The following is a 25,162-nucleotide window of genomic DNA, read 5'->3' as shown; positions in this document are numbered from 1 at the left end:
AACTCAGGCTTAAATAGTTATTGTGTCAGATGCTCGAGGCAAATTCATCCCAGTTAGGGTAGAGACTGTTCTTCAGAATAAGGTAGATAATTCTGTGACATTTTCTAGTTCTTCTTCCAAGAGTCCTAATAAATTCTAAAGGCAAAATACCCTTTTCCTTCTCTGTGTGGGTCTTTTACTCTATCTAGTTCATTAAAGATGAGAAAAGTTGTGTAACAGGAAAATCACTCAAGTAGTGGTCAAATGATATGGGATTTAGTCAAATGTCAGCCATCTATCTGCACGGTGCTCTTTAGAGCTTTTTTTTTTTTTTCTCTCTCTTTTCTCTCACTCACACATACACACACATAGATTGGTTTTTTTTTTTCTTATTACAAGAATAACATGTGATCATTTTAGAAATTTAAAAAGATACACACAAGGAAGATAATAAAAATGACTTTCAACCCTACTATTCAAAGATGAGATTTAAAATATTTTGGGGTATGTCCTTCTAGCCTTTATGTGTATGTGTGTGTGTGTGTGTGTGTGTGTGTGTGTGTGTGTATGCACATATACTTTAAAACAGAAACACGCACAGATACTATTTTATCTACTTTTGTTCTCTTCATAATTAAATTTCTATTGCCCATTACCCCATCTCTATCCAGAGTGTAATTAACCCAGAAAGAATTAATTCCTAAGCAGTCAGGAAATTCTAGAATGTGTAACTTACTTAAGGCTGTCCACTTATTTCTAGATATTTATAATTATTACCAGCATAAAAATGTTGCTTTTTCAAGTCAGAGTGGGGTAAGAGGATGGCAGTCATTTTGGCCTGGTGAGTCCAGTTTGGATGGGAAAAATGGCAGGAGACTCTGGAGAGCAGAAAGCCAAACTTATGGGGTCTAGCAATGCATGAAAAAAGAAATGTCTAGATGATCTCAATCTTTTATGTGAGGAATCTGAAGTCCAGAAAACTCAGGTGGCTTTGTTGAGGCTGAGATTGTCGCAGGGTGGGGGTCTGGCTCCGGTTGCTGACTGCCTGTCTGTGATCGCTGCAGAGCCTCAAGATACAGCCTGAAAAACAAACCGCGCTCTTGCTGCTGCCAAACTAATGACCAAGGGAGTAGGCACAAGTGCACTGGGTGAGGTCATGCCTGAAGGTCGCTGCGTGGATGTTGGAACCTGGCATTTTGACAGGAGTCCTATTAGAAATACCATTTTGTAAGTCATTTTTAAAGTCCTGACGGCCTCGTGGTAAAATCACAGGCTCAACTATGGGCTAAATTTTTTGGATTAACTTTGGGTTTCACTTAACATTATCTCAAAATTTATGGTTGAGAAGAGGCTGTTGAGTATAAATTGCTAATGTGCTCTGCTGATTTCCATCAGCTATGTGATTTGACTGACAACAGTGCGAGCCTAGCCCACGGGGGTCTGGTGAATTACATCTGCTCAGCCAGAGTGTTCCTTGAGCTGGAATTGAAATGCATGGCCCTTTAGCTTCCGATGTGATGCCAACACTCAGGCAATTGACTTTTGCTCTTCAGTCTCCAGCAGGGGGAAAATTATGAAATAAAATAGGGAGAGGCTAGGCATCCTCAAGATTCAAACCCATAAATATAAATAACTGTAATTAATCATATGCAGTCTCTCTTGTCTATTACCTCTATACTCAGTGTGTCAGTAAGTTTCACACAGCTCTTTAGCGCCCTGCCTGTGTGGTTGGTGGGGAATGTTCTGAGTGCCTCAGCTTGTTGAGATGTGACCTAGGGTTCTTTTCCAATATGAGTTCAAAATCAGTTCAAGATAGCATGAGTTGCTGGGGGGGAAAGTCACCTGCAACATACCCTAGCCCAAGGGGGAATAGAAGTATAAGAAAGACCTCTGCTGTTGGCATTTTAGAGGCTCTCTCAGTTGACACTCTGTTCTTTGTTACCAGCTTGTTAGACTGAATGGGCTGGAACAGTCTTTCAAGTGTGTAAGTTCAGCAGACATTTATATTCAAGATTATCTCTGAAGTGTTTGTTTTCCTATTACAGAATCTTATTTTTGACTGTGGTTTACATTTTTTTACTATTTTCTCATATGATTTATTAACTCTTCCTCTCTCTCTCCCCATTACGTCCTTTTTTCATACTTTCATCTACTCATTGTGAACAGGGCTAATGGCGTCCTTAAGAAAAAGCAACTGCTTGTACTCTTATTTCCTTGGAAAGCATCCTCTACGCTGTAGCTAGGGTCGATCTTCTTTCCTCCCTCCCTCTGTATAAATTCCATTGTATCATCGCACTGATTAGGACCTTCCACTGATTTTCTATCTCTATCTTGTCAGAATAAACACCTTGCTAGAAGGAAGTCATACGTGACTTGGCACATGTCTGGCTCTCTGACCTGATCTGGAACCCACTGCCCACATGATTCACTGTGCTGCCCCTACAGTGTCCAGTGGAGGCCAGGCGTACACCTGCTGTGTGTCTTTGTATGCCTGTCCCCTCTGTGTAGAAGGCCCTTCTCTTAGATCCCTGTGTGGCTGGCTTTTCCTCCTCAATTACGTTTGTGCCAAATAACCTGCCTGGACTTTCTATCTAAAGTAGATCCCTCCTGCCCCCAGTCACTCTCCAACCTAATTTTGTTCTTCGTAGCACTTGTCAGTTTCAAAGTACTCAATTTTTAAATTTGTTTATAGGTTTATTTTTTGTTTCCCCCAATCCATGAGAGCAGAGAACTTGCCAGCCCCTAGAACAATGCTGAGGATATAGCAGACATTCAGTCAATCCGAGTTGAATCGTGTTGTAGGAATTGAATGCTCCTCTTTTCATCTTCCTTAGTTGGGTAGTTCCTTCAGTGATACTTCCCTGAGTTTTGTTGAACTGTTGCTTTCATTATTTTCTTAGAGTGTACAATTTTAATCTCTCCCTCACCAATGGTAAGTGCATTTTTCATAAACCAGTTTCCAACAATGAATTTTGAAGTTTTTTAAGAGTGGCAGATAGCTTCTTTTTTGGCCCATTTATCTGTAATCTTTTCCTTAAATCCAAGAGAGCAAGAAAAAAGGTTCTAGTTGTTTCTAGAGCAGAAGCATACAGCTTTGCCATATTTTTTTATATATGTAATGTGAATTTGTTCAGATGAGGCAGAAATGAAATAAGAATTTTCTTTTTCTTATCTTGGACTATGTGCTTGTATCTGGCTAGAAATTCTTAATCTTCATCGGAGACCTGTGTAGTTTGTTTCATCCACGCTGTGTACCATAAACTTCTGGTAAGACATCTGGTAAGATCCACTGACCTAGAACAAAGGAAGGAAGGGGGAAAAAGACCCTTGAATAAATACAGCCAGAATGTTGAAAATCCAAAAGCTAGAATGCTAATGAGTTGCTCCTTTTGCCTTGCTCAGAGTTATTTATTTGTTTTTGGTTTTTTTTTGCGGTACGCGGGCCCTCTCACTGTTGTGGCCTCTCCCGTTGCGGAGCACAGGCTCCGGACGCGCAGGCTTAGCGGCCATGGATCACGGGCCCAGCCGCTCCGCGGCATGTGGGCCGGGGCACGAACCCGTGTCCTCTGCATCGGCAGACGGACTCTCAACCACTGCGCCACTGGGGAAACCCTGTTGATTTGTGTTTTAAACACAGTTTTAGCTAAGTTGGCTCTCACTTTTCTGACCACAGTGGTAACAAGTTAGAAGTGATCTGGAGAGCCCAAAGATCAAAAGGGAAAATTACCATCAGCCCGATAGTTTGAAGAACCAGGAAAACTTTATAAAGCAGATACAGGAAGAATTCAAATGGGAACAGTGTGGTTTGGAGCCACTGAGTAAAGAGGTAATAGTATTCAACTGTTCCTGAGGACATTACCCTAGCAGCATAGTCTAATGTATATAAGGATGGCTCCAAGTCATCAATAATTGAATTCCTGGTTAATATTTTTAAGAAGACAAAGTGTGATTTGTACTTTTGAAATATTTAAATTCAAAATAGTTTAGACTTTAAAAAAAACAAAACTATAAACTCCATTCAAATGTAAGCTCTTAGAAGGCAAGGATTTTTGTAATGTTTGTTCTCAGTTGTATGTTTAATGCCTGGCATATGTTAAATGATTAGTAAGTAATTATTGAATGAAGGAATGAATGCAAGCCTTAATCATCCAACATTGCTACGTAAATAGGATATTAAGGTAACACCAAGTTTAGTGCAGAAGGTTTTTTTTTCCCCCTGCACCTATTGAATGAAGAAAAACCATAAAATAATACAAATTTAAAGTTAAAATAGATCTGGACATTTTCAAAGATGCTTCATTTATAGGTGGATTGAAGATCAGCAAAGTCAAATGATTTGCCTGAAATCACAAAGCAAGTTAGTAGTATAGATGGAATTACAAGGCGAGTCTCCTTAATCTCTCCTTCTAGAATACCCACGGGTGATTTTCTTTTTTAATATGGTATTTCAAGAATTAAAAGAATATAGAGGTTTTTGGTGTGTGTGTACTTTGTTTGGGGGGTGACAGTTTTAGCAAGAATATTGAGTAGAACCCTTGATCTTCTCCTGTGCATTCTATTTCAATTTTAGACCGTCAGATGCTAGGGTATTAGCTGTGTAATGTTGGTACACAGTATCTCATGCACAGTGACTAGACTTGTTTATAGTCTAGTACTTGAAAGCTTTCCACTTAGGGTGTGTGCCCGTCCTTTTAAAGAAGAAAAGAAAAATCTAAAAAGGAGAGGCTTGGAGAGGATGCCTCATTCAAGTGGGGAGAATAAGATCTTATGACCAAGACTGTTTAGCCAAGATGACTGAGATGGAAATACAGCTTTGTTTATTACTTTTGCATAGGTGAAGACCCTACTATCTTTTCTTCTCCTTTCTGAGGGGCCAGGGGATGGAGCATTTACCAACTGTTGTATGATATGTATTCCATAATTTTGAAAGAAATTTTTGTTAGAAATATGAATTACTGCAGCCTTTCTCTCCTGTTGTTTGATTCTTACTTCCTTAAGGGTGAGACATTTTTAGGGAGTGTCATCACTAAGCTAAATAATATAAAATATGATTATTTTGTTGTAGTACATCTTAGATTTTCTTTGCATCTATGCTTTTTGTGTGTAATTTGACCCTTTGTTGATAGTTAGATTTATACATGCAATGGATTATTAGATATGTAGGGGAGTGAATTTTAAATGCAAATTTCAGCAGGCTATAGGGGAAAAGTGGTTACAGGATGTAAAAAGTGGTTAGCTTTATTTCCTGGGGATCTTCTCCAGCTCAAGGAAGCAGAATAAATGGTCTCCCCACCCCATATACTTTTTGGTCTCTGTTATAACTCCCAACGATGTCTTATGCATTAATAGAGCTATAATAGAGCTGTAATTAAATTTAGAACGTTTTTATTTACAATGTAAGTAAATTAAATTAACTGAAATTATTGTGCTATAACTAATTATCATAAAAATTATATCATAGTTTTTTATGAGCCCAGATTTCATAAACTATCTTCAACAAGTATTTCCTAAAATGCATTTTTAATGACATATATAATGCAATTGCTACTGGAACTTTTGAAAGAATTGGTACATTTTCCTTGTATTTGGTGATAAAAATAACGAATAAAGCTGAGTTAACTCAATTGGCATCAGCATTTTGAAGTAAAAAAAAAAAAAAGCCAGTTTTTCAAAGTTTTGTTTGTGCTTATAACATTCTAAGGCAGATTCTCAAACCTTCTACATCTGTGCTATTCAAAAAAAAGAGATTTTGGAAAAATGATCTTTTCTCTTTAAGATTTTTTTGAGCCTTAAAAAAATTCCTATATTTAGTAGATAGTTTTTCCTAATTCATAATGCCATATTTCTTAAAAATATACGATATTGGATAACAACAAAACAGATCTCTGATTAAGATCCAGGCAAATAGAAGCTTAATTATCTTAAACACTTCCTTTTCTGAACATGCTAAATTAATTGAAATTTTCTTAGGGTATATTTCTTTTGACTAAAGTTCATTATCATCTATATGTGTTAAAAACCTTTTCATTTGATTCACAGTGCCTGCGCACTATTTTATAGCACCTAAACCCTTCTTATATAATGAAGTAGATGTTTTCTTATGGAACATTTTAGGATGTGTAGTCAACAGCCATGATTGTTATTACTTTATAAGGGTTTGTTATGTTTATAATAAATCCGGAGGAGAGGCTTGATATATTTTAGTGGAAAGGCAGATATTTTGAGCTCTGTTATTTGATTTGCAGTTTATTCTATAACAAAGTAAAGGGTTTTTTCTTGTCTTAATTACTGAAGTAGACTCTATAACAGAATGTAAAATCTAAAAAAAGGGGGTTTATGCTGCTAGAAGAATGTGAGCCATTTTCCTAACCCAACAATAGGGTTAGTAAAGGGGCAGAAAGACTGCAAGAAGCCCAGGACTGGGACTTCCCTGATGGCGCAGTGGTTAAGAATCCGCCTGCCAATGCAGGGGACATGGGTTCAATCCCTGGTCTCGGAAGATCTCACATGCCGCGGAGCAGCTAAACCTGTGCGCCACCACTACTGAACCTGCGCTATAGAGCCCGCGAGCCACAGCTACTGAGCCTGTGTGCCACAACTACTGAAGCCCGCGTGCCTAGAGCCTGTGCTTTGCAACAGGCGAAGCCCGCGCACCACAATGAAGGGTGGCCTCCGCTCGCCACAACTAGAGAAAGCAAAGAAGACCCAACGCAACCAAAAAAAAAAAAGAAAAAAATCACAGGACTAGTGTGGTCTGTTTGCCTAAAGAATTATTTTTGTGTGTGATTCACTGGTAACATTTCTTCTTCTTCAAGACAGAATTAAAGCTTTTTTCATTGTCTGCTGTATTCTTTTTAAGTGAGGCATTTCTTATGAGTTGATACATAAATGCAAGTTTATTATTTCATAGTTGGCATGCTATCCGCTCAATTCCTTAACCTGACTTGTGTCTTTATAAGGGGTGGGCATTTTGGGGAAGGAATGCTCCAGAATTTCTCTTATAAGGGGCATTTTATTTTGTGCCTCTCAGGATTACCTTAAATTACATATGGTAAACAAAGAAGGCAGACATATATTTTTATGGAAAATCACTGATAGGATTTTACAACTTTAAAAAAAAATATCTAAGATGATAGAGAATATATATTAATTTCAGTTTTAAAATGATTTTAAAATGGAATACAAGTTCACCTGCATGAACTAATTATAGTTCTTCATGATTTTTAATAGCAATTCTATGGAGAGCAAATACAGTGGAAATCATTCCACTGTGAATTAAACTATGATCATTTGCATTTAATGAATATAAATCTATTATTAGTTGAGATGGGCTTCATTGATTTCTTGTAATTCTAGAGTGAGCCTTATGAAAATAAGAGAAAAGGGTCAAATCTGTGACTTTATAGTATTGGTATGCATTTTAGAAATGGCAGAAAACATAAATACATAATATGGAAGTTGCCTTGGCAACCCTATTTATTTTTTTAAAATTGAGTCTTACATAATAAATGACAGTTAGAGTGTGAGCATGTATCCTCTTGTTCCTCTGGGACCTTCTTCCCTTTTGATACGTTTTCATTTTGGAGGACTTTGTGAAGTAAATGCTTTAATTGGTTGTGGCATTGCATATTAAATTTAAAAAAAAAACAAAAATTACACCAAAAGAGTTCATGTGATAATGTTTGAGTTGAATTTTTATAAACAGAGGCTTCTAACTGGCTCATTTTAAATGGTTGACTTTATTTTCTCCTCTTTTTTTGGGGGGGGGTGCCTTGTGCTTACATTTCTTAAAGTCTGATTTGAACCTCTGAAACCAGCGCAGCCCTTTTCTGTGCCAACTCCTTCTGTCATGCTTCCAGGCGCCTGCTGTCCTTTGAGCCTGAGGGATGGTCCTGGGCTAACCTCTCTCTCCGTCGTCTGTAGCTGTGTGTTGTGTTTGTTCTAAAATGATATAATTGACCTAAAGGTGCCCCAGAGTGACTAGTAGGAATCATTTCCAAACTACCTTCTGGCTTGAAGCTATGTGGACCAATACAAATATAGTGTTTGTCTTCTTTCATTTTTCTCTTTGTTGCCCGATTCTGTCTCTTTTGTCTTTCTTAAAATACTCTCCAATCATTGAGATTTTTTTTTTTCTATCTTTTGGGTTGGGCCCTTCTGGCAAGGGATTTCCTGGGGAAATTGATTGGAAATGGAACCTGCCCTTCCCTAAAGCAGTGTGGCTTTTGGATAGGGTGTGGGAGACAGGGACCAAGCTAGGGTTTGGATGCTGTGCCAGCCACGTGTGATTACGTTGCCTGAGCTTCCTCATCAGCCACAGGCCAAAATTTTGGGCATCCAGAGTCTGCGGACTCATTACATTTATAAGTTTTGTGCTGACTTTTACATGGTCCTTTCATTTATCTTGTTTTTCAGGAGAATGCTTTTCTCAATGATTTCAGAAAAATCTTTTTGTTTGTCCTTTGATATCCTGTTCAGTGTATGTAATTTTTACAACTGTAGGCTGTAAATTGTTATCATTGTTATTATGGTGTTTGTGGCTTAGGGAAAAAATATATATGTATGTATGTATATATATATATGCACACAACAGAGGAAGGCCTAGGGAAGGTGAAGACACTTTTAAGCGTCTCCTGGTTTTTCAGGATTTGATACATTCAGTTATTTCCATTGGGATAATCTTTTGTGGATGACCCTTAGGTCCATTTTCTATCGGGACTTGGTCTAAATCCTTTTCAAAAATGTTTAAAGCAACTGAAAAAAAGAATGATTCAATTTCAGTTTATGGACTAGGGCTCCTCTCTGCAGAGAACAGGCTGACGGGCCTCTGATGTTGACTGTTTTGTTCATTTATGTCTGACAGCTTTCAAAAAGCATGCTTGAGGGCTCACTCTGTGTTTCTGTAGGGATCACATGCTGCTGTGTAAGATGTATGTGTGCAGAAGTTCCTCTCTGCTTGGCTGGGGAGGAGGCGTTTGTAGGCAGAGCGCTAATCATTCTCCCCTCTATAAAGTCAACCTCGGGGAAAGAGGCAGTAGTACTTGGTGTGCTTTGATCGGTACTTGTTTGTGTAAGCACTTGATCAGGCTTAGGCTCGGTGTGCCTAAACTGTGATGTTCTTTCTTATAGGAAAGTATGCATAACATTTGCTATCACATCAATTGGAAGAATAAAGGGTTTGCTTTGTTGAAACATGCCTAGTTCAAAGCACCCCCAAAACCTTGACTTTTATAGTTAAAACTAGTTGGGTGGGAAGGTGCTTTTGCGTTCACTCCCTGTTCTTCCATTTTGCTGTGAACTTGCTGTCAAGTTCCATGACTTTCTGGGTAGGACTTCCTCTGATGAGGCCCTGCACCCTTATTTAGTAAGATTCATGCAACTTTCTCCCTTAAGTCACTGAATTTGTGTGCAGGTGGGTCTTGAGGCCCTGCGCTCTGACTTGTGCCATCTGTGGGTTTGACGGAGTGTCATGACTCAAAATAGATGAGGGGGAGGCTTTCTATGCACAGCCACAAGGGGGGTGGCTGCACAACTGAAGCGTAAGGAGTGTCTTCCTACCTTTGGACCTGCATCTGCTTAGGTAAAGGGCTGAGTGAAGTAGCACATGCTACATCTAGGTCACGTTCTGGGAGTTTTATGTTTTAAATGCCTTGTTCATCTTGGGTTCTTAGTGTAGGTGATCAGAGGGTCATGGAATGCCTTTATATCTTGCTAGAGAACACATGTTCCAGGGACAAGGCTTGTGGTTGAAATGACTCTTCTGAAAATTATCTTTGAGCTATCCTCCTTCCTCCCCAGCACCCACACTGATAATTCTTGTGAGGGATGGAAAGAAATATGTTTGCATCTGTGCTGGCATAAGACTCAAAACCCTGAGAAGTCTCAATTTTTCTTAAATTAATGGAGAGCATGGAGGTTAAGATGGAAATAGCTATTTCTATGCAAGAGATCAGAGGATAGGAGAGTTTTTGTAGAAGTGAAGGGATCCTTCCACAGAGGAGTGATAAATCTCTTTGGATAGATTTTTATTTATGCTGAATTAAGGGAGAAGCTAGGACTGCAAGACAGGGAGAGGAGTTTGAGGACTCTATTTTGAGAATTCCGGGGCCAGGAAGTGTGCTTTTGTTCTGGAATAAATTTGCTTATGAGTAGTTGCCAAGGGGAACCCCAGCCGTTTCCAGTGGGTGGTTATTTCTTGTTTTAAATTCTCAAGTGTGTGGTTAAGTCATCTAAATGCATGATTTAACTGTTAGCGTAGCCTTACCAATGAGTAGGAGGACGGCAGAAGTGGTGAGCACTCAGGAACTATTTAAGACAGGGTCTGAGCGGTTGTCTTCATTGTCGAAGTCACTCTATCTATAATGAGAGTCCTAAAAGGACAGCCAAGAATCCTGTGGAGCCAGATAAGTTGCAGGGTTAGCTAGAAGCATGGGTCAGCAAACTTTGAGAAGTGGCAAGTCCAGTTTTTGTTTTGCTGGCAATAAGTACATTTTACTGTGAGCAGGTACATCTGTCAGTTTTAGGCAGAAAATTCCTCACACCATAGCTTTAGCTATGACGACTCTTCTGAGTTTAAGACCCTCCTATCTGTATGTTTGCTGTTTTCTCTCTGTAGGTGTTCTGTCAAGATCTTAAATATTTTTGCTTCCAAATGAACTCCTCTTCTCCCTTAAACTTGCTTCTCTTTCTGATTCTTAATGTTGTAATGTTGGGGCAAATCCCCAGTTACCCAGGCTAAAGCCCCTTATGACCTTCAGTCTCTTCCTGTTTCCTTCTCTAATCACTTGTCAGATTCTGTAATGGTCTCTAATTGAGTGCTGTCATTAGAGATTTCTGCAAAGCATCAATGTCTGCATTAGTACTTTTCAGTGTTGGCCTAAGCCAGGCTTTCGTCTTCTCATGTGGGGACTATTTTATTGCCTTCCAGTTGGTCCCTCAGTCTTCATCATAAGCTTCAACACCAAAATCTACTTGAACATTCTTCATAAGTCATGAGATGAAGCAGCTTGCTTCCTTCATCTGGAATCTCAGCTCTCATGGCCAACAGAATATCATAGAAAAATATCTTATTTCACATGTACAGAATGTTCTTATCTCTTGCCCTGGACTTCCTTTTAAACCTCATTTTCAAATGAACATCGTCTCCAGCCAAACCAGATAACAACTTGCATGCCTCCTGAACATTACCATGATGTTCTCTTTCTCCTCTAAATCTTTCTCAATCCAGACCTGCCCGTACTCACTCCCCTCCAAATCCTTTTTTCTTCAAGAGGCTTTTCAAGTATCCTGTCTTCTGAAACCTTCTTTAATTCTTTTAGTGAGAATTAATCTCTTTTCACTGCAATGATATAGTACCTTGTTTTCTTTTCTATCAGAGCATGTATGTGTATCTATGTTTGTGTGTATGTTTTTTTTTTTTTTTTCCTATTTTGTCATTACCGTGCATTTAGAGCATACAGGATGAGCTGAAGCATAAATTCACTGTGCCATCTTGACCGGGTAGTCACCGATTTTTTTTTTTTCAATTTGATATTGACATGGTTTAGTAAATAATGTAATTTAACAGCCTGCTTTATTTATAAACCCTTCCAGCCCTTCCACTCATTTTGAGGGAACCCAAGTCACAGAAATTCAGGTGAAGTATAATCACTGTCCATTTAGTGATTCCTTTCTTTCTTTGAGGGCATGATAACTCAGTGCTTGAGTTAGAATAGAACAAAGGAGAAATAGCATCTTAGTTTTATTCTGCTCTATATCTTCTGGTTGATGAAAATGGTTATCAGATAGTGCTTTACCGTGATTCCCTATCTCCACTTTGAGCTATTTCTTTCTTTTGGCTGTAATTTAAATGTTTTTTCTTTTCTTCTAGGTTTATTGAGATAAAATTGACACGTAACATTGTATTAGTTTAAGACATAAAACAATGATTATATAACATTATAATGATTATATAACATAAAACATAATGATTATATAACATATATAACATTATATATATGTGTATATATATATATAAAATGAAATGATTATCATAGTAAGTTTAGTTAACATCCATCACCTCACATAGTTATGATTTCTTTTCCTTGTGATGAGCAATTTGAAGATTTCTTCTCTTAGCAACTGCTGTACATTACATCCCCAGAACTTATTTATCTTATAACTGAAAGTTTGTACATTCTGACCACCTTCACCCATTTCTCTTGCCTCCCACCCCCTGTCTCTGGCAACCACCAATTTCTTCTCTGTTTCTGTGAGTTGGGGTTTTTTAGATTCTACATGTAAGTAAGATCATACTGTATTTGTCTTTCCCTGTGTGTCTTATTTCACTTAGCATAATGCCCTCAAGTTTCATCCATATTATTGCAAATAGCAGGGTTTCCTTCTTTTTTCATGGTTGAATAATATTCCTCTGTGTGTGTGTGTATGTGTTGGTGTGTGTGTGTGTGTATCACATTTTCTTTATCAATTCATCCATTGATGGACACCTAGATTGTTTCCATGTCTTGGCTATTACAAATAATGCTGGAATGAACATGGGGGTACAGATAGTTCCTTGAGATAGTGATCTTGTTTCTTTTGTATATACACCCAGAAGTGGAATTGCTGGATTATATGGTGGTTCTATTTTTAATTTTTTGAGGAACCTCCATACTGTTTTCACATAGTGGCTACATTAATTACATCCCCATCAACAGTGCAAAAGGGTTCCCTTTTCTCTACATCCTTGCCAACACTTACCTCACTTTGTGTGCATGTGTGTGTGTGAGGTGGTATCTCATTGTGAGTTTGATATGCATTTCCCTGATGATTATTGATGTTGAGCACCTTTTCATGTACCTATTGGCTATTTGTACGTCTTCTTTGTAAAAATGTCTACTTAGTCATTCTGCCTGTTTTTAAATTGAATTTTTTTTTTGCTATTGAGTTGTATGAATTCTTTATATATTTTGGATATTAACCCCTTATTAAATATATGTTTTTCAAATATTTTATTCCATTCATTACGTTGCCTTTTCATTTTGTTAATGGTTTTCTTTGCTGTACAGAAGCTTTTTAGTTTGATGTAGTCCCACTCATTTTTGTTTTTTTTGGTTTTGTTGTCTTTGCTTTTAGTATCAAATTAAAAAAAAAATCATCGCCAAGACCAATGTTAAGGAGCTTACCCTCTATGCGTTATTCTAGGAGTTTTATGGTTTCAGGTCTTAACATTTAAGTCTTTAATCCATTTTAAGTTGATTTTTTTGTATGGTGTAAGAAAGTGGTCTAGTTTCATTCTTTTGCATGTGGCTGGTCCAGTTTTCTCATCACCGTTTATTGAAGAGACTGTCATTTTTCCAGTGTATATTGTTGGCTCCTTTGTTGAAAACTAATTGACCATGTATGCATGGGTTTATTTCTGGGCTCTCTATTCTGTTTATCTATGTATCTGTGTTTATGGCAGTATCATATTGTTTTAATTATGATAGCTTTGTAATATAGTTTGAAGTCAGGAATTGAGATGCCTCAAGCTTTGTTCTTCTTTCTCAAGATTGCTTTGGCTATTCAGGGTCTTCTGTCTATCAGAGTATTAGTAACATTCATTGTAGCATAACTAGTTATAAGACAGTTATAAGACAGACTTTGATATTTAATCCTCCAAATTGATTGCAAACCCCTTGAGAGCAGTTGATAAACTCACAGATATATTTAGTTGACTAACTTTGTTTAAGGTTTTATTTAGTTGCCTGGTGTTCTCCTTGCAAGAATTAGAGGGCTGGCATTGGTCTGTGCAAATGCAGGAGCCAGTCCTGAGTCAATGTATACGTGATTTATTCACAGGCTATTTAACATAGACACCAGGCTATGATAACTAAGCTAATTTTACTTTTAGTTGATTTTTCTACCTCCGGTTTCCTTTTCTACCTCTGGTTTTCTCTTCTACCTCTGACTTTCTCATACTTTTAGTTGCAAAAGGTAAAGATTTGTTGACATTTTTATTCCCAGTCTTTGCTAACTTCCTGGTTGCAGCTTTTATGTAGAAGGAAGCAATCTTTTCCTCTTTGTCATCATTGTAAAAACTTTTTTCCTTATAATGGAATGTAAGTGGGTATAAGTAGTTCACAGCACATAGTTTAACGTTAATCTGGTTTTACATTTCTTTCTGTCAACATTAGAACAAAGTTTTTACATCATCTGGCAGAAGGTTACTAGCAGATATTTTGTCAGAGTCTTCCTCATTGCCTAGAGAAACCTAATGCCAAGGGACTGTACACTTTGGGTGACTGCTTGTGAATAGGGCTTTCTTTTGGGAGTAATAGCAAAATATGGTGTGGCTCTTGGGGAGAGGTTGGCTTTTCAGAGCAAAGGCAGAGCAGAACCACCTCGTGATTAGGAGCAAAGACTAAGCTGTGGCTTTGTCACTTACTAGGGAATGACCTAGGACAAATCCCCTACTCTCTTTGAACTGCAAGTGCCTCTTTTATGAAATTAGGATGTTGTGAGGGTGATATGAGCTGATATATATAAAGAATTAAAAGCATGGTACCCATTACCTAGCAAATAACTCAATAAATGGCAACTATTGTCATTATAACATTAATGACGATGATGATCATTATCACATCATCTTGGGAGAGTCAGGTGAAGCCGACTGATTCTGTGCTTTTGTAAGAGTGATTTATTCGTTACAACCAGCTAGATTGTCTTGTGGATAAATTTGATCACAATAGAAATAATAATATTTAAGCATAGGTTATTTCATGAAAATACTGAAAAAAGAAACTTTATTATAGCCAATATTATCAATAACTGCAAAATAATATGTCAGTGCAGTTCTTCCATAGTATTTGTGGCTCATTGAGAAAATCCATGAAGATATCCTCCTTAGCAAGTTTTGGTTTCAGGAAAATCAAATTGAGGCAATATAATAAGGTGAGCAGGGAATGTAGGGAGCTACACAATTGGAAAAACTAGCTCCAAACTTAACTGGCTGAATGAACACCTCTGCTGAGACACTATGACTGTGTTGTATAACATCCCTCAGTTAGCTATATTGATGTGTGGTGTCCTTTGTGAGGTCATCAATGACATTATCAACAAGACAGAAGCAATGATACTGAGCTAAAGTCAACCACCTACAAAACTCACATCCAAGGGATTGCCAGGCTACTATCTATTTGGGGTGGGCACAGGCATTGTTTAGGTAATTAGAACTAGGTCTCTATTCTCTGTCTCTAATTGTCAGGGAAGCCCAGTTAGCCAGGGGATAGGATGCTGTCTCCGGGCTGCTAGGGTTTCTGTTGTGCGATAGGCACCCATATGAACATTTATAGCAGTACTAGGAATGGTGATGCTGAGCTGTGACAAAGGGGTGCCTTCCAAGTTGGCTCAATTGCGGTTTTCACCATCAGAACAATCGTGGACGTTAGGTTTTTCTTAGGGTTGACTGAATGATGAATGGAAGCCCCAGCCAACATACACCAACTCTTTTGCATAACTTGGGAGAGAGGGGATGGTTGATTCAAAGAAGGGATGGGAAAGAAGAGACCTCCAGCAGTAAAGAACATACGCATGTGAAATATTTTTCTGGTGAGAATCTTAAAAATAAAGATGAGTCTTAGAATTTAGGAGTTCGTCAGAAAAGAATGAGATCAGAAGAAAAATAAAATTTCAAGAAATGCCAGCTTTTATTTTAGTATATAATTTATAGTATTCCAAAATGGATTTTCTGTAGAGTCATAGTTACCAACTGCACTTGAAATTCTTTGATTTAGGATAGTTATGCTAATAGACTCTATTCAGTCAACATGAACTCAAACTTTTTTTTTTAATATATAAATTTATTTATTTATTTTTGGCTGTGTTGGGTCTGCATTGCTGCACGTGGGCTTCCTCTAGTTATGGCGAGTGGGGGCTACTTTTCGTTGCGGTGCGCGGGCTTCTCACTGTGGTGGCGTCTCTTGTTGCGGAGCACGGGCTCTAGGTGCGCGGGCTTCAGTAGTTGCGGCGCATAGGCTCAGTAGTTATGGTTCGCGGGCTCTAGAGCGCAGGCTCAGTAGTTGTGGAGCACAGGCTGAGTTGCTCCGCGGCATGTGGGATCTTCCCAGACCAGGGATCGAACCCGTGTCCCTTGCATTGGCAGGCGGATTCCTAACCACTGTGCAACCAGGGAAGTCCCTGAACTCAAACATTTTAACTGTATCATAATTTACATTGAGATACTATATGTTTTTTACTATCCTAGGTTAAAATTGACTTCATATTAAATAATTTGAGTTGTGAGATATCTGTAAAGCATAAGTATGTTGTCCAGACAGGTCAGAACTCCACCCATTCAGGAAAGTAGGGTAGTGGCTTCCCTGTAACACATGGGTGTGCCAGCTGCTTTTGTAAGTGAAAGACTTAGGCAGGTCAAATTGCTAAATATCAACTCTAAGTTAGAATTGTTTTTAGGTGATCACACAGTGTTATCGTTTTTTTGTTTGTTTGTTTGTTTATCAGAATAAAAGGGAGTAAGATGTTTTTCGTTGGAATTTTTATTTTTTATTTATTTTATTTTATTTTTTTTGGCTTCTGAAAAAGTTAGACTATTTAAGTCCTCAAAAAAAAAATTAAGAAATTCCATCAATCCAATAGTGGAATTTTTTTTTTTTTAACAAGTGAGAAGAAAGAAAGTCAAGAGTTAACACAGTACAAGACTTTATTTAGAAATATACAGTGAGCACGAAGGAGTGCTTGATCTGGAGGGTTTCCCCTTGAAATTTTGGTGCCATGCAACTCTGGCTAGAAGAAACCTTTTTTTTTTTTTTTTTTTTAAGTTCCCTTAATGAAAGGAATTATAGCAGTGTTATATCTGTCATTTTGAAGAAGGATCATGGCATGGTTTTCTTTTACTTTTTATCTGTAAAGTGTAGACTCTTCCAGGGATAGAAATGTAAATGTGTTGGCTTTTGGTTTTAGTGAGAGCTTCATTCTGAAGGGGAAAACTCAGGAAGGGAGTTGTTACCAGAGTGGAATTCAACACTTGCCAGAGAACCCAAAGCAGGCATGAGGTTCATTGTCCTGTTGAGTGACAGAAGACTTCCACCAGTTCTTTTTGTGGAGGGGATTAGTGGTTGAACAAATTTGCAAGTACAGCATGCAGTTTTGTCAGGTACACATTTCTTTTCACAGCTCTCTTGACTTTATACCATGTAAATAACCTCAGTTGTCTCTGAATTTTTCTTTCTTTAATTCCTATTGGATGGTCATTTTATAAAGTCAGTTTCTTGGTTTTTTTGTGTATTGTTTTTGAATTGTGGTATACAAATTGGTATGTTAACAAATTCCTTATTGTGTGTTTTCTTTTCTAGTTTAACATAATTTCATAATCTAGGAAGTCTCTTTTTGTTATTGGATTATTGTGTGATAAAAATCCCAAATAACTTTTTTGTTTCTTTTTTTGTCTCTGTAGGCTAAGAAATGGCATTTCAAAAGGCAGTGAAAGGGACTATTCTTGTTGGAGGAGGTGCTCTTGCAACTGTTCTAGGCCTTTCTCAGTTTGCTCATTACAAAAGGAAGCAAGTAAGTAACTGTACATGTATTGATTATAATATGAAACAAACCTGTTAAAGAACTGTGTATGGGGCGTGTGTAGGCTAATGGTATTGTTTAGAAATTACCGTCTCAGCTTGATCTGAAAAAGACACTAATTTAGAATACTGCCTTAATGATCCTTGAGAACTGTGTATATCTCATTTTTTAAAAAGTAAATTTCTTTGTCAGAAAGCATTATATTATTTAGCCTCTGTTTTGGCTCTTTGGTTTTAAAAGACTGCTTCATTTCGGAGTGCCAGGGTTTATTCATTTATACTTTCCTTGTCTAATTCATCCAAATGTCTGGACACCTTCTATGCTTCTGCCAAGAGTTTGTCTTATTAGAAGGCAGGCAGCTGAGAAAGGAAATGGAAAAGAAAGAGCCTATACAAAAGGCTCAACTCGGAATCTTGGGTTTATTTCTGAAAGGTTTAGTTACTTATGTAGTATTATTACTTTATATTGGGTAAAATTTTTAGTGGGAGAAAGCTATGAAAATGAGATTGGTATGAAGTTTCCAAATAATTTAAAGTGTTCAGTTTATTTTCATTTTGTTTTTTTTTCCCCCTTTGCACTACAACTGTGCCTTCCCATAGTTCAAATTGATGCCAGGAAATAACTTTGGTGAATGGTTTTGTTCTTTTCAGGCTTGAAATACTAACCTCAGTAGTTAGTATTAATCTCCTGTTCCCCCTTCCCTATGTCATTAGGGCATTTTGTGATACCAGTTGGTTGGTGCATTCCCGATTCAAAGATGGAGGTGAAGGAATTTGGGAAGCTATTTGTAGCTGGGCTATCTATGAACTACTCACATCCTACATTTTTGTGAGAACCTTTAAGCCCTGCCTGGGCTGTCTTGTACATGTTGTTTCTGTTTCTTTGTGCTACACGGTGATGGAGCCAGCCACATTGCTTGGAGTCCCATGTCCTGAATGGGAAATACCACGTTAAAAACACATATTAAGAAGAATCAATTTGCTGGCTTATAAATAAAAAAGAAGCTAATTTCTAGTGCTACCTCCTAAAGATGGACAATATTGAACAGGTTGTGCTGGTTTTTTTCATTCTTAACTGTGAGCACATTACTCTTAAGGTTTCCCTAGGTATACATGTTGCAGGTATTACTGACTCGCTATTAAAGCTCATTCTCAGCTGCTGAACATGCTTGATGCACTATTTCTTTTAAAATGTTTCCTTGGTTCCTTAAAAGTAAGTGTGAAAAGATGTTGTTTTTGCTCAGGCTATTTTAGAAGTGCAGTTCTGTTTGGGACATGGACTTTAACAGATTAGATTACTTCTGCCATCTTTTACCAGTGGTATCTGAAACGATATTGGAGAGTGCCAGTGCCAAAGGTCACGATGTCTAGTATGGTAAGTTGTTTCTAAATTTGTACATGGTTCACGTCTGTTAACAACAGTAAGCATGTTCTATTTCCGAGTTTATAACTTAACTTTGTACCTAGGGAATACTGTTTCAGAAATATATTTTGTTGTCGTTGTTGTTTGACTTCTCTTCTTCTCCACAGAATAGAATAAGCAGTTGATACTGCCTCCAATCCATCAAGTTAGGGGTTAATTTTAGTCAGTAAAATCAAGCAAAATGAAGGTCTGTTGATTCCTGGAACATTTTGTCATTTTCTCCTTCCTAAGTTAGACATCCTGACCACCCTACTAGCCAAACGAAACAGATACCAGCAGTTTCAAGTCATTTATAATTGTAATCTGACAAGTTCTTTTGAGAAAAATCACCATAGGCGTATTCAATCAATGAGTTGCATAAGACATATGCCCAAGTGTGTGTATTCTTTTTGCAGTGATTCCTGTCCCTTTAAGCCACTGCCGTGAGCGTATTTTGGGTAGCAGTTTTGGATGTAACCATAGGGATTGGCAAAAAAAGAGAGGGGTGTGTGAGGAGGGGGGAGGAGACCATCTCAGTTGAGCCATTGACATAAAATGACCACAGGCCTCAGCTGTCCTCTCTCAGAGAATATCTGCCAATCAGAGCCACTCTAGGGGAGGAAATTTTCCCGACTTCAATAGTCAAGAAAAAAACTGCCCCTTGACACCCATTATTTGGCTACATTTTACAGAAGCTGTGACCTTAAATGTGACTAGGCGCGCTCTGTTTTTCTTGAGAGCAATGCTTAAAGTATTGGCTTGTGTTTTTATCTTTTTTCCAGTTTTATGAAATGATTCCAACCGATAAACTGTCCTCCTTTAAGAATAAGTTGGTTTTGAAAGCCCCAGGTACTGATGGCCGAGAAAACTGTCTGCTGACTTTTGAGCTGAGGCACATTTTGCTGGCATTCCTGCACTCGACGCTCTGCATCCCCTGGCCCCTAGCTTGTGCTCATTTGATATTCCTGGTGCAAAGCTTCCTTCCTAAAATACAGGCAGAGGTCGTATTCCAGATACAAACGGGTTGATTGTAAAAGTTGGTCAGTTGTTTCAGCACCTTTGGTGATGGGATAGTGCTGTAAGTGTTTAGCTGCCAGGTCAGCTCACAAAACCCTTTTAAATTAGCTTGTATTTGCAGGGAAAAGAATAAAAGGAAAACTATTGTATATACTTTCTTGATTAATTAAATGGAAAACACAATGAAATCCACTAAGATGTGGTTCACTTACCTTTTACTCAGTTGCTTGAATAAAAGCTACCGTAGGTGAGGAAATAGAGACATTTGTGAAGACTGGCATTTCTTGTGGGCAGGTTGGAGGTTAGAGGTGATAGCAAAGATTTTTTTGTTCCACTTTACTTCATGGTGTGGCTTTTCTTCATGCAAGCATACTATTAACATTTATGTTATGTTTTTCAGTGATGAAGAGTCTCCACTGTTGACCCAAGTGAGGCCTAGAGATTTTTTTTCTTTGGAGATAAATAAGGTCAGATTTAGAAAGGATGGAGATCATGGCCTAAGGAGAGAGCTGTTGTTATTGTTGTTGTTATTATTATATTTTGGAGCTGGGCAACCTAAATCTTCAATTCCAGCGAGGAAGCTGATGGGGGAAAGATGAATTGAATGGAATGTGGCCTCTTTTGACTGTGTCCACCTGCAGGGAAGGAGGTTTGTGACCACAAATGGCATCCATACTCCAGGCCCCCTCCAGTGATACATGTAGGATTTTTTTGAGTAGTCTTGGAAAGGCTTCCTATTCATTCCATTTTCCCTCTCTTTTTATTTCCTCACCCACATGTAGGTGACTAAGTTTCCACAAAGCCTTCTTGATTTTTCCTTTCCCCGGACCAGCTGTATGCCAAGGAACAGGAGGCTGTGTAGTGGGATATAAACCCCCCAGCACTATCTTAAATCCCACCAGGGATGTAGCAAGCAAACACCCCTGCAGTGGTGTGCAGATTTTCAAGAGTAAGGTATTTGTCATTCACTGTTTAGTATAGGTCTGTTTAATAATAAACTTTTCATTGGAAGGGACCTAGAAGACATCCAGTCTTCCTCTCGGGACAGTTTGCTTTTCTCAGGTCTCCTTACTGTCTAGTGAAAGGGAAGTGTTACTTCATGGGACAGCTTCCTTTTCTAATTCCAAGGTGGTGGGTTAATGGAGTTTAAATTAGGAGAGAGGGCCCTGGGTAGCTTCAGAGGCGGTAAACCTTAGCAAGGAACAGTGGTGGAGAGCGTTACAGTCAGGGCTGCAGGAGGGTTCCTCAGGGGGGTGGGAAGAATGGGGGCAAAACTAGGGTAGGATTTTAAACTTTTAACTGAGGGCTGCCTCGGGCTTTTGTCTTTTCATTAGACAGTGAAGGCCTTTTTTTGGAAACTTCAAAAAATTTTAAACTCCACATTTCTTTCATACCTTCTAGGTCCTAGCTGGAAACTGATGTAACAGTGTGGGCTCCTTTTTAACCCCAGCCGTGTGGTTGATGTAACAAAGATCTCTTTAGGTCTGAGGGTGGCCCTCTCATGTACCACGTGCTCAAAGTGTTCCTTCCATTACCCACTCTGGAGGTGTGGTGGGCTCTGTGAGCCAGCTCTGAGGTGAAGCCTGAGAACCACAGAGAGCTTTCTCAAAGCCCAGATGTGAATGTTTTTTTCTTCTTTTCTGCACCATGCATAGGCAGGGAATCTCTCTTCAGTGTAAGGAGTGATATTATTCGAATCAAGGAAATGAGAGATTCTCGTCGATGTTCTGTTCATCAGCAACGTAACAGAAAGGACGAGAACACGATCTTTGGAGCGTCTTTGCAGGCTGTCTGCATCTGACACCCAGCTCTGCTTCTGAACAGCTGAGTGACTATGGGCAATTTTCTTAAATTCTCTAGGCCTCATTTTTCCCCCATCTGCAAGATGGGGAGAACAGTGGTACTTCCCTCATAGGACTGTTGATGAGCAGTAAAGCCTGGGAGAATTCCTGGAATATAGTAAACTTGCCAAAAGTATTAGTTATTCCCAGGTGATATGAATATAAAGTGTGAATAACTATATGAATATATAGTGAGCACGAAAGTTGCTCTCATCTTTGGAGACCCTTGGGTTCAGGGATACTGTGTTAAGACTTTGAGGTTTAGTAGCAAATGGCCTGTCCTTCATCTGAGCTTGTAGGAGAATGGCTACAAACGGTCACACAAACACCCTTCTGTTTTCTCTTCTACTTGATTCCTGATCTGAAGATGAGCCAATAACAAGGTAGACAACACCAATTATTGGCTTAAACTTTCTTCCTGTTGTAAGTAATAGATTCCTTGAAGTTCCCACTGTGGTTTTTTTTTCTATTTAAGCTTATATAATTTATGGCAGACTTGATTTATATGGTGATATGTTCCTAAAAAGTTATGTGAATATAGTCTTTTTGATAAATTAATGAATATATAGTACAACACTATTTGTTGTAATTCTATGGTGAAACAATTTAGAAAGCTCTGGTTTTTTTGGGGGGGGTGTAAACCTGGTTTTTGAGGGTAAATCAGAATTTAGCTTGAAGGGGAATACAATTAAACTTATTCTTTCCTAAAGCCAATGATGTAGTAATATTTGTTAACGACAGGATCTTCATGCTTTGCAAAATAGCCTCTCACTTTGTAAGAGACAGCCTATACTTGGAGTGGATTACTAAAGGCTATAGTTTACTTTGTTATGCATGGTAATGAAGGGAACATGAAAACCACAATAGTGGTGATGTTAGTGAGTTGATAGGATTAGGTGAGTTGAACTATAAGTAAACCTATATACCACCTTTGTGAGGAAAAATACTTATGCTAATGCGAGGCAAAGTGCTGTATGAAAGTTAAAATCCATAGGAATTTTGAGAACATTGTTTTACTCTCAGTCTCTCCCTCTCAATACATTATTTGTAAGAGATCCTAGTAAACAAGGGTCTTTTGATTGGTAGTACCAATGACCCCAAATTCAAAAGATAGGATTGGTGCAGCAGCAAAAAAATAATGGAATGATTATATCTAGTCAAAGTAAGATCTACTTTGGGGGTTATTTTAATGGATCCTCAAATGAAAAGATATTTAGCTCCCTGAATGTGTCTGTTAAACAAGTGTGGCCGGGTTTTGGTGAGCTTGTTACTGTGCACAGGTTATGAAAGTTTCCAGAACTCTAGTTTCTTTATAAGGTAAGGATACTGTCACTTTACTCCCAGGCTTTTCTCCCCTGCCAAGCACTAACCAGTTCAGAATATACAAGATAATGATCACAGTACCTGGCACATTAGCAGGTCTTTAGTATCTATTATACCTCTTTCTTCCCCCACCCCCGCCCCCCGCCCGCCATACAGGATATAAAATATTTGAAATAGACCTAGCCTTGTTTGGCGTAATAAGAGAGATACAGCACCAGGTTTCTTTAAATAGCTGAGCTTTTGATTGGCATAATGCTGCTTACATTAACTGCTGGCCAGAGAAACTGGTAGAGGTTAGAGAAACCTTAAGATGAATATCAATCAAAGAGAAATCAAAATTATAAGCACAGGGCTTCCCTGGTGGCGCAGTGGTTGAGAATCTGCCTGCTAATGCGGGGGACACGGGTTCGAGCCCTGGTCTGGGAAGATCCCACATGCCGCGGAGCACCTAGGCCCGTGGGCCACAACTACTGAGCCTGCGCGTCTGGGGCCTGTGCTCCGCAACGAGAGGCCGCGACAGTGAGAGGCCCGCGCACCGCGATGAAGAGTGGCCCCCGCTTGCCGCAACTAGAGAAAGCCCTCGCACAGAAACGAAGACCCAACACAGCCATAAATAAATAAATTAATTTAAAAAATTATAAGCACAACCAATCAAAATCATAAGCACACTAAACACTAGTGAGGATGTGGAGCTACAGGAGCCCTCATTCATTGTTGGTGGGAGTGCAAAATGACACAGCCACTTTGCAATGCCATAGTTGGGTGGTTTCTTACAAAACTAACCATATTCTCACCATATGATCCAGCAGTCACACCTATTGATATTTACCCAAAGAGGCTGAAAACTTATGTCCACACAAAAACCTGCACATGGATATTTGTAGCAGCTTTATTCGTAATTGCCAAAACTTCGGATCAATCAAAATGGCCTTCAGTAGGCGAATGAATAGATAAACTGTGGTCCATCCACACAATGGAACATCATTCAGCACTAAAAAGAAATGAGCCATCAAGCCATGAGGAGACATGGAGGAACCTTAATGCGTATTACTCAGTGAAAGAAGCCAATCTGAAAGGGCTACACACTGTATGAATCCAACCATATGACATTCCAGAAAGGGCAAAACTTTGGAGACAGTAAAAAGATCAGTGGTTGCCAGGGCTGTATGCAGGGAGGTGAATAGGCAGATCACAGAGGATTTTTAGGGCAATGAAAATACTGTGTGTGATACTGTGGTGGTGGATACATGTCATTATACATTGTCCAAAACCATAGAATGTCCAACATCAAGAGTGAACCCTTAAGTAAACCATTGACTTTGGGTGATTATGATGTATCAATGTAGGTTCATCTTTGGTAAAAAATGTGCCACTCTGGTGAGTGATGTTGATAATGGGGGAGGCTGTGAGTATGTGGGGCAGGAGGTATATGGGAAATCTCTGGAATGTCCTCTCAATTTTTTTTGTAAAACTAAAAGTGCTTTAAATTTTTTTTTAAGTTATTCTTAAAATCATAAGCATAGCATCTAGGACAAGGTGTCAACTGAGAAAATTTCAATTGTAAAAATTCTACTTAAGCATCACTTTTCAATAGTATCTTTGATTGAATAGATACTGTTTATTTTTGGAATGCACTTAGTATCTTTAAGAATTTAACCTCAGTTGTAAACATTCTTCTGGCTCCTAGGCTAAAGAGTATCTGTGGGTCTGAAATCAGTAGAAATCTTCCCGAGCACTAATGTAGCTGAAATTATCACCTGACACGTTGGCTTTCTGCTTACCAGATTGCTTTTAACTTTGTGAGGTAGTTCTGGCTACCAGACTTGTTTGTTCTCTCTGAGTAAACAGTCTTACATCTCCAGAGGCATTTTTCATAGGTTCATAAACAACATTTCTCTTAAAAACATCTTATAAACGTGCTGTAACAGGAACTGTTCTCAAACAGACTTCATTTCTGTTGATTTTAATGTTTAGGTGGGAACTGGAGTGTTAGAGACCACATGAAGAATGTATATTTAGGAGGAGAAAGGACTAGTGGTTGAAAACTAGGC

The 25,162-nt window shown here is 38.5% G+C and overlaps 1 protein-coding gene across 3 annotated transcripts in view; it reads left to right on the top strand.

The window, feature by feature from the left end:
* Nucleotides 1–25,162, top strand: part of GPD2 (glycerol-3-phosphate dehydrogenase 2) — a 134,073-nt gene that overhangs the window by 18,167 nt on the left and 90,744 nt on the right. For 2 of the 3 annotated variants that reach the window (XM_022569760.3, XM_089916808.1), the window contains exons 2-3: nucleotides 17,411–17,520; nucleotides 18,847–18,903. In XM_022569760.3, coding sequence (XP_022425468.1) covers nucleotides 17,419–17,520; nucleotides 18,847–18,903 — 159 coding nt within the window. In that variant the 5' untranslated portion in view covers nucleotides 17,411–17,418. The remainder of the gene's footprint in view (nucleotides 1–17,410; nucleotides 17,521–18,846; nucleotides 18,904–25,162) is intronic. The other variant, XM_022569761.3, reaches the window with a different exon arrangement.

The sequence above is a fragment of the Delphinapterus leucas genome, chromosome 8 (assembly GCF_059928025.1).
Source record: "Delphinapterus leucas isolate spDelLeu-1000000601 "Yukka" chromosome 8, BTC_Dleu_Yukka2, whole genome shotgun sequence".
In the NCBI taxonomy this organism is placed as follows: domain Eukaryota; kingdom Metazoa; phylum Chordata; class Mammalia; order Artiodactyla; family Monodontidae; genus Delphinapterus; species Delphinapterus leucas.
The sequence above is the reverse complement of the archived record's forward strand: the minus strand, read 5'-3'. Positions and strand labels throughout refer to the sequence as shown.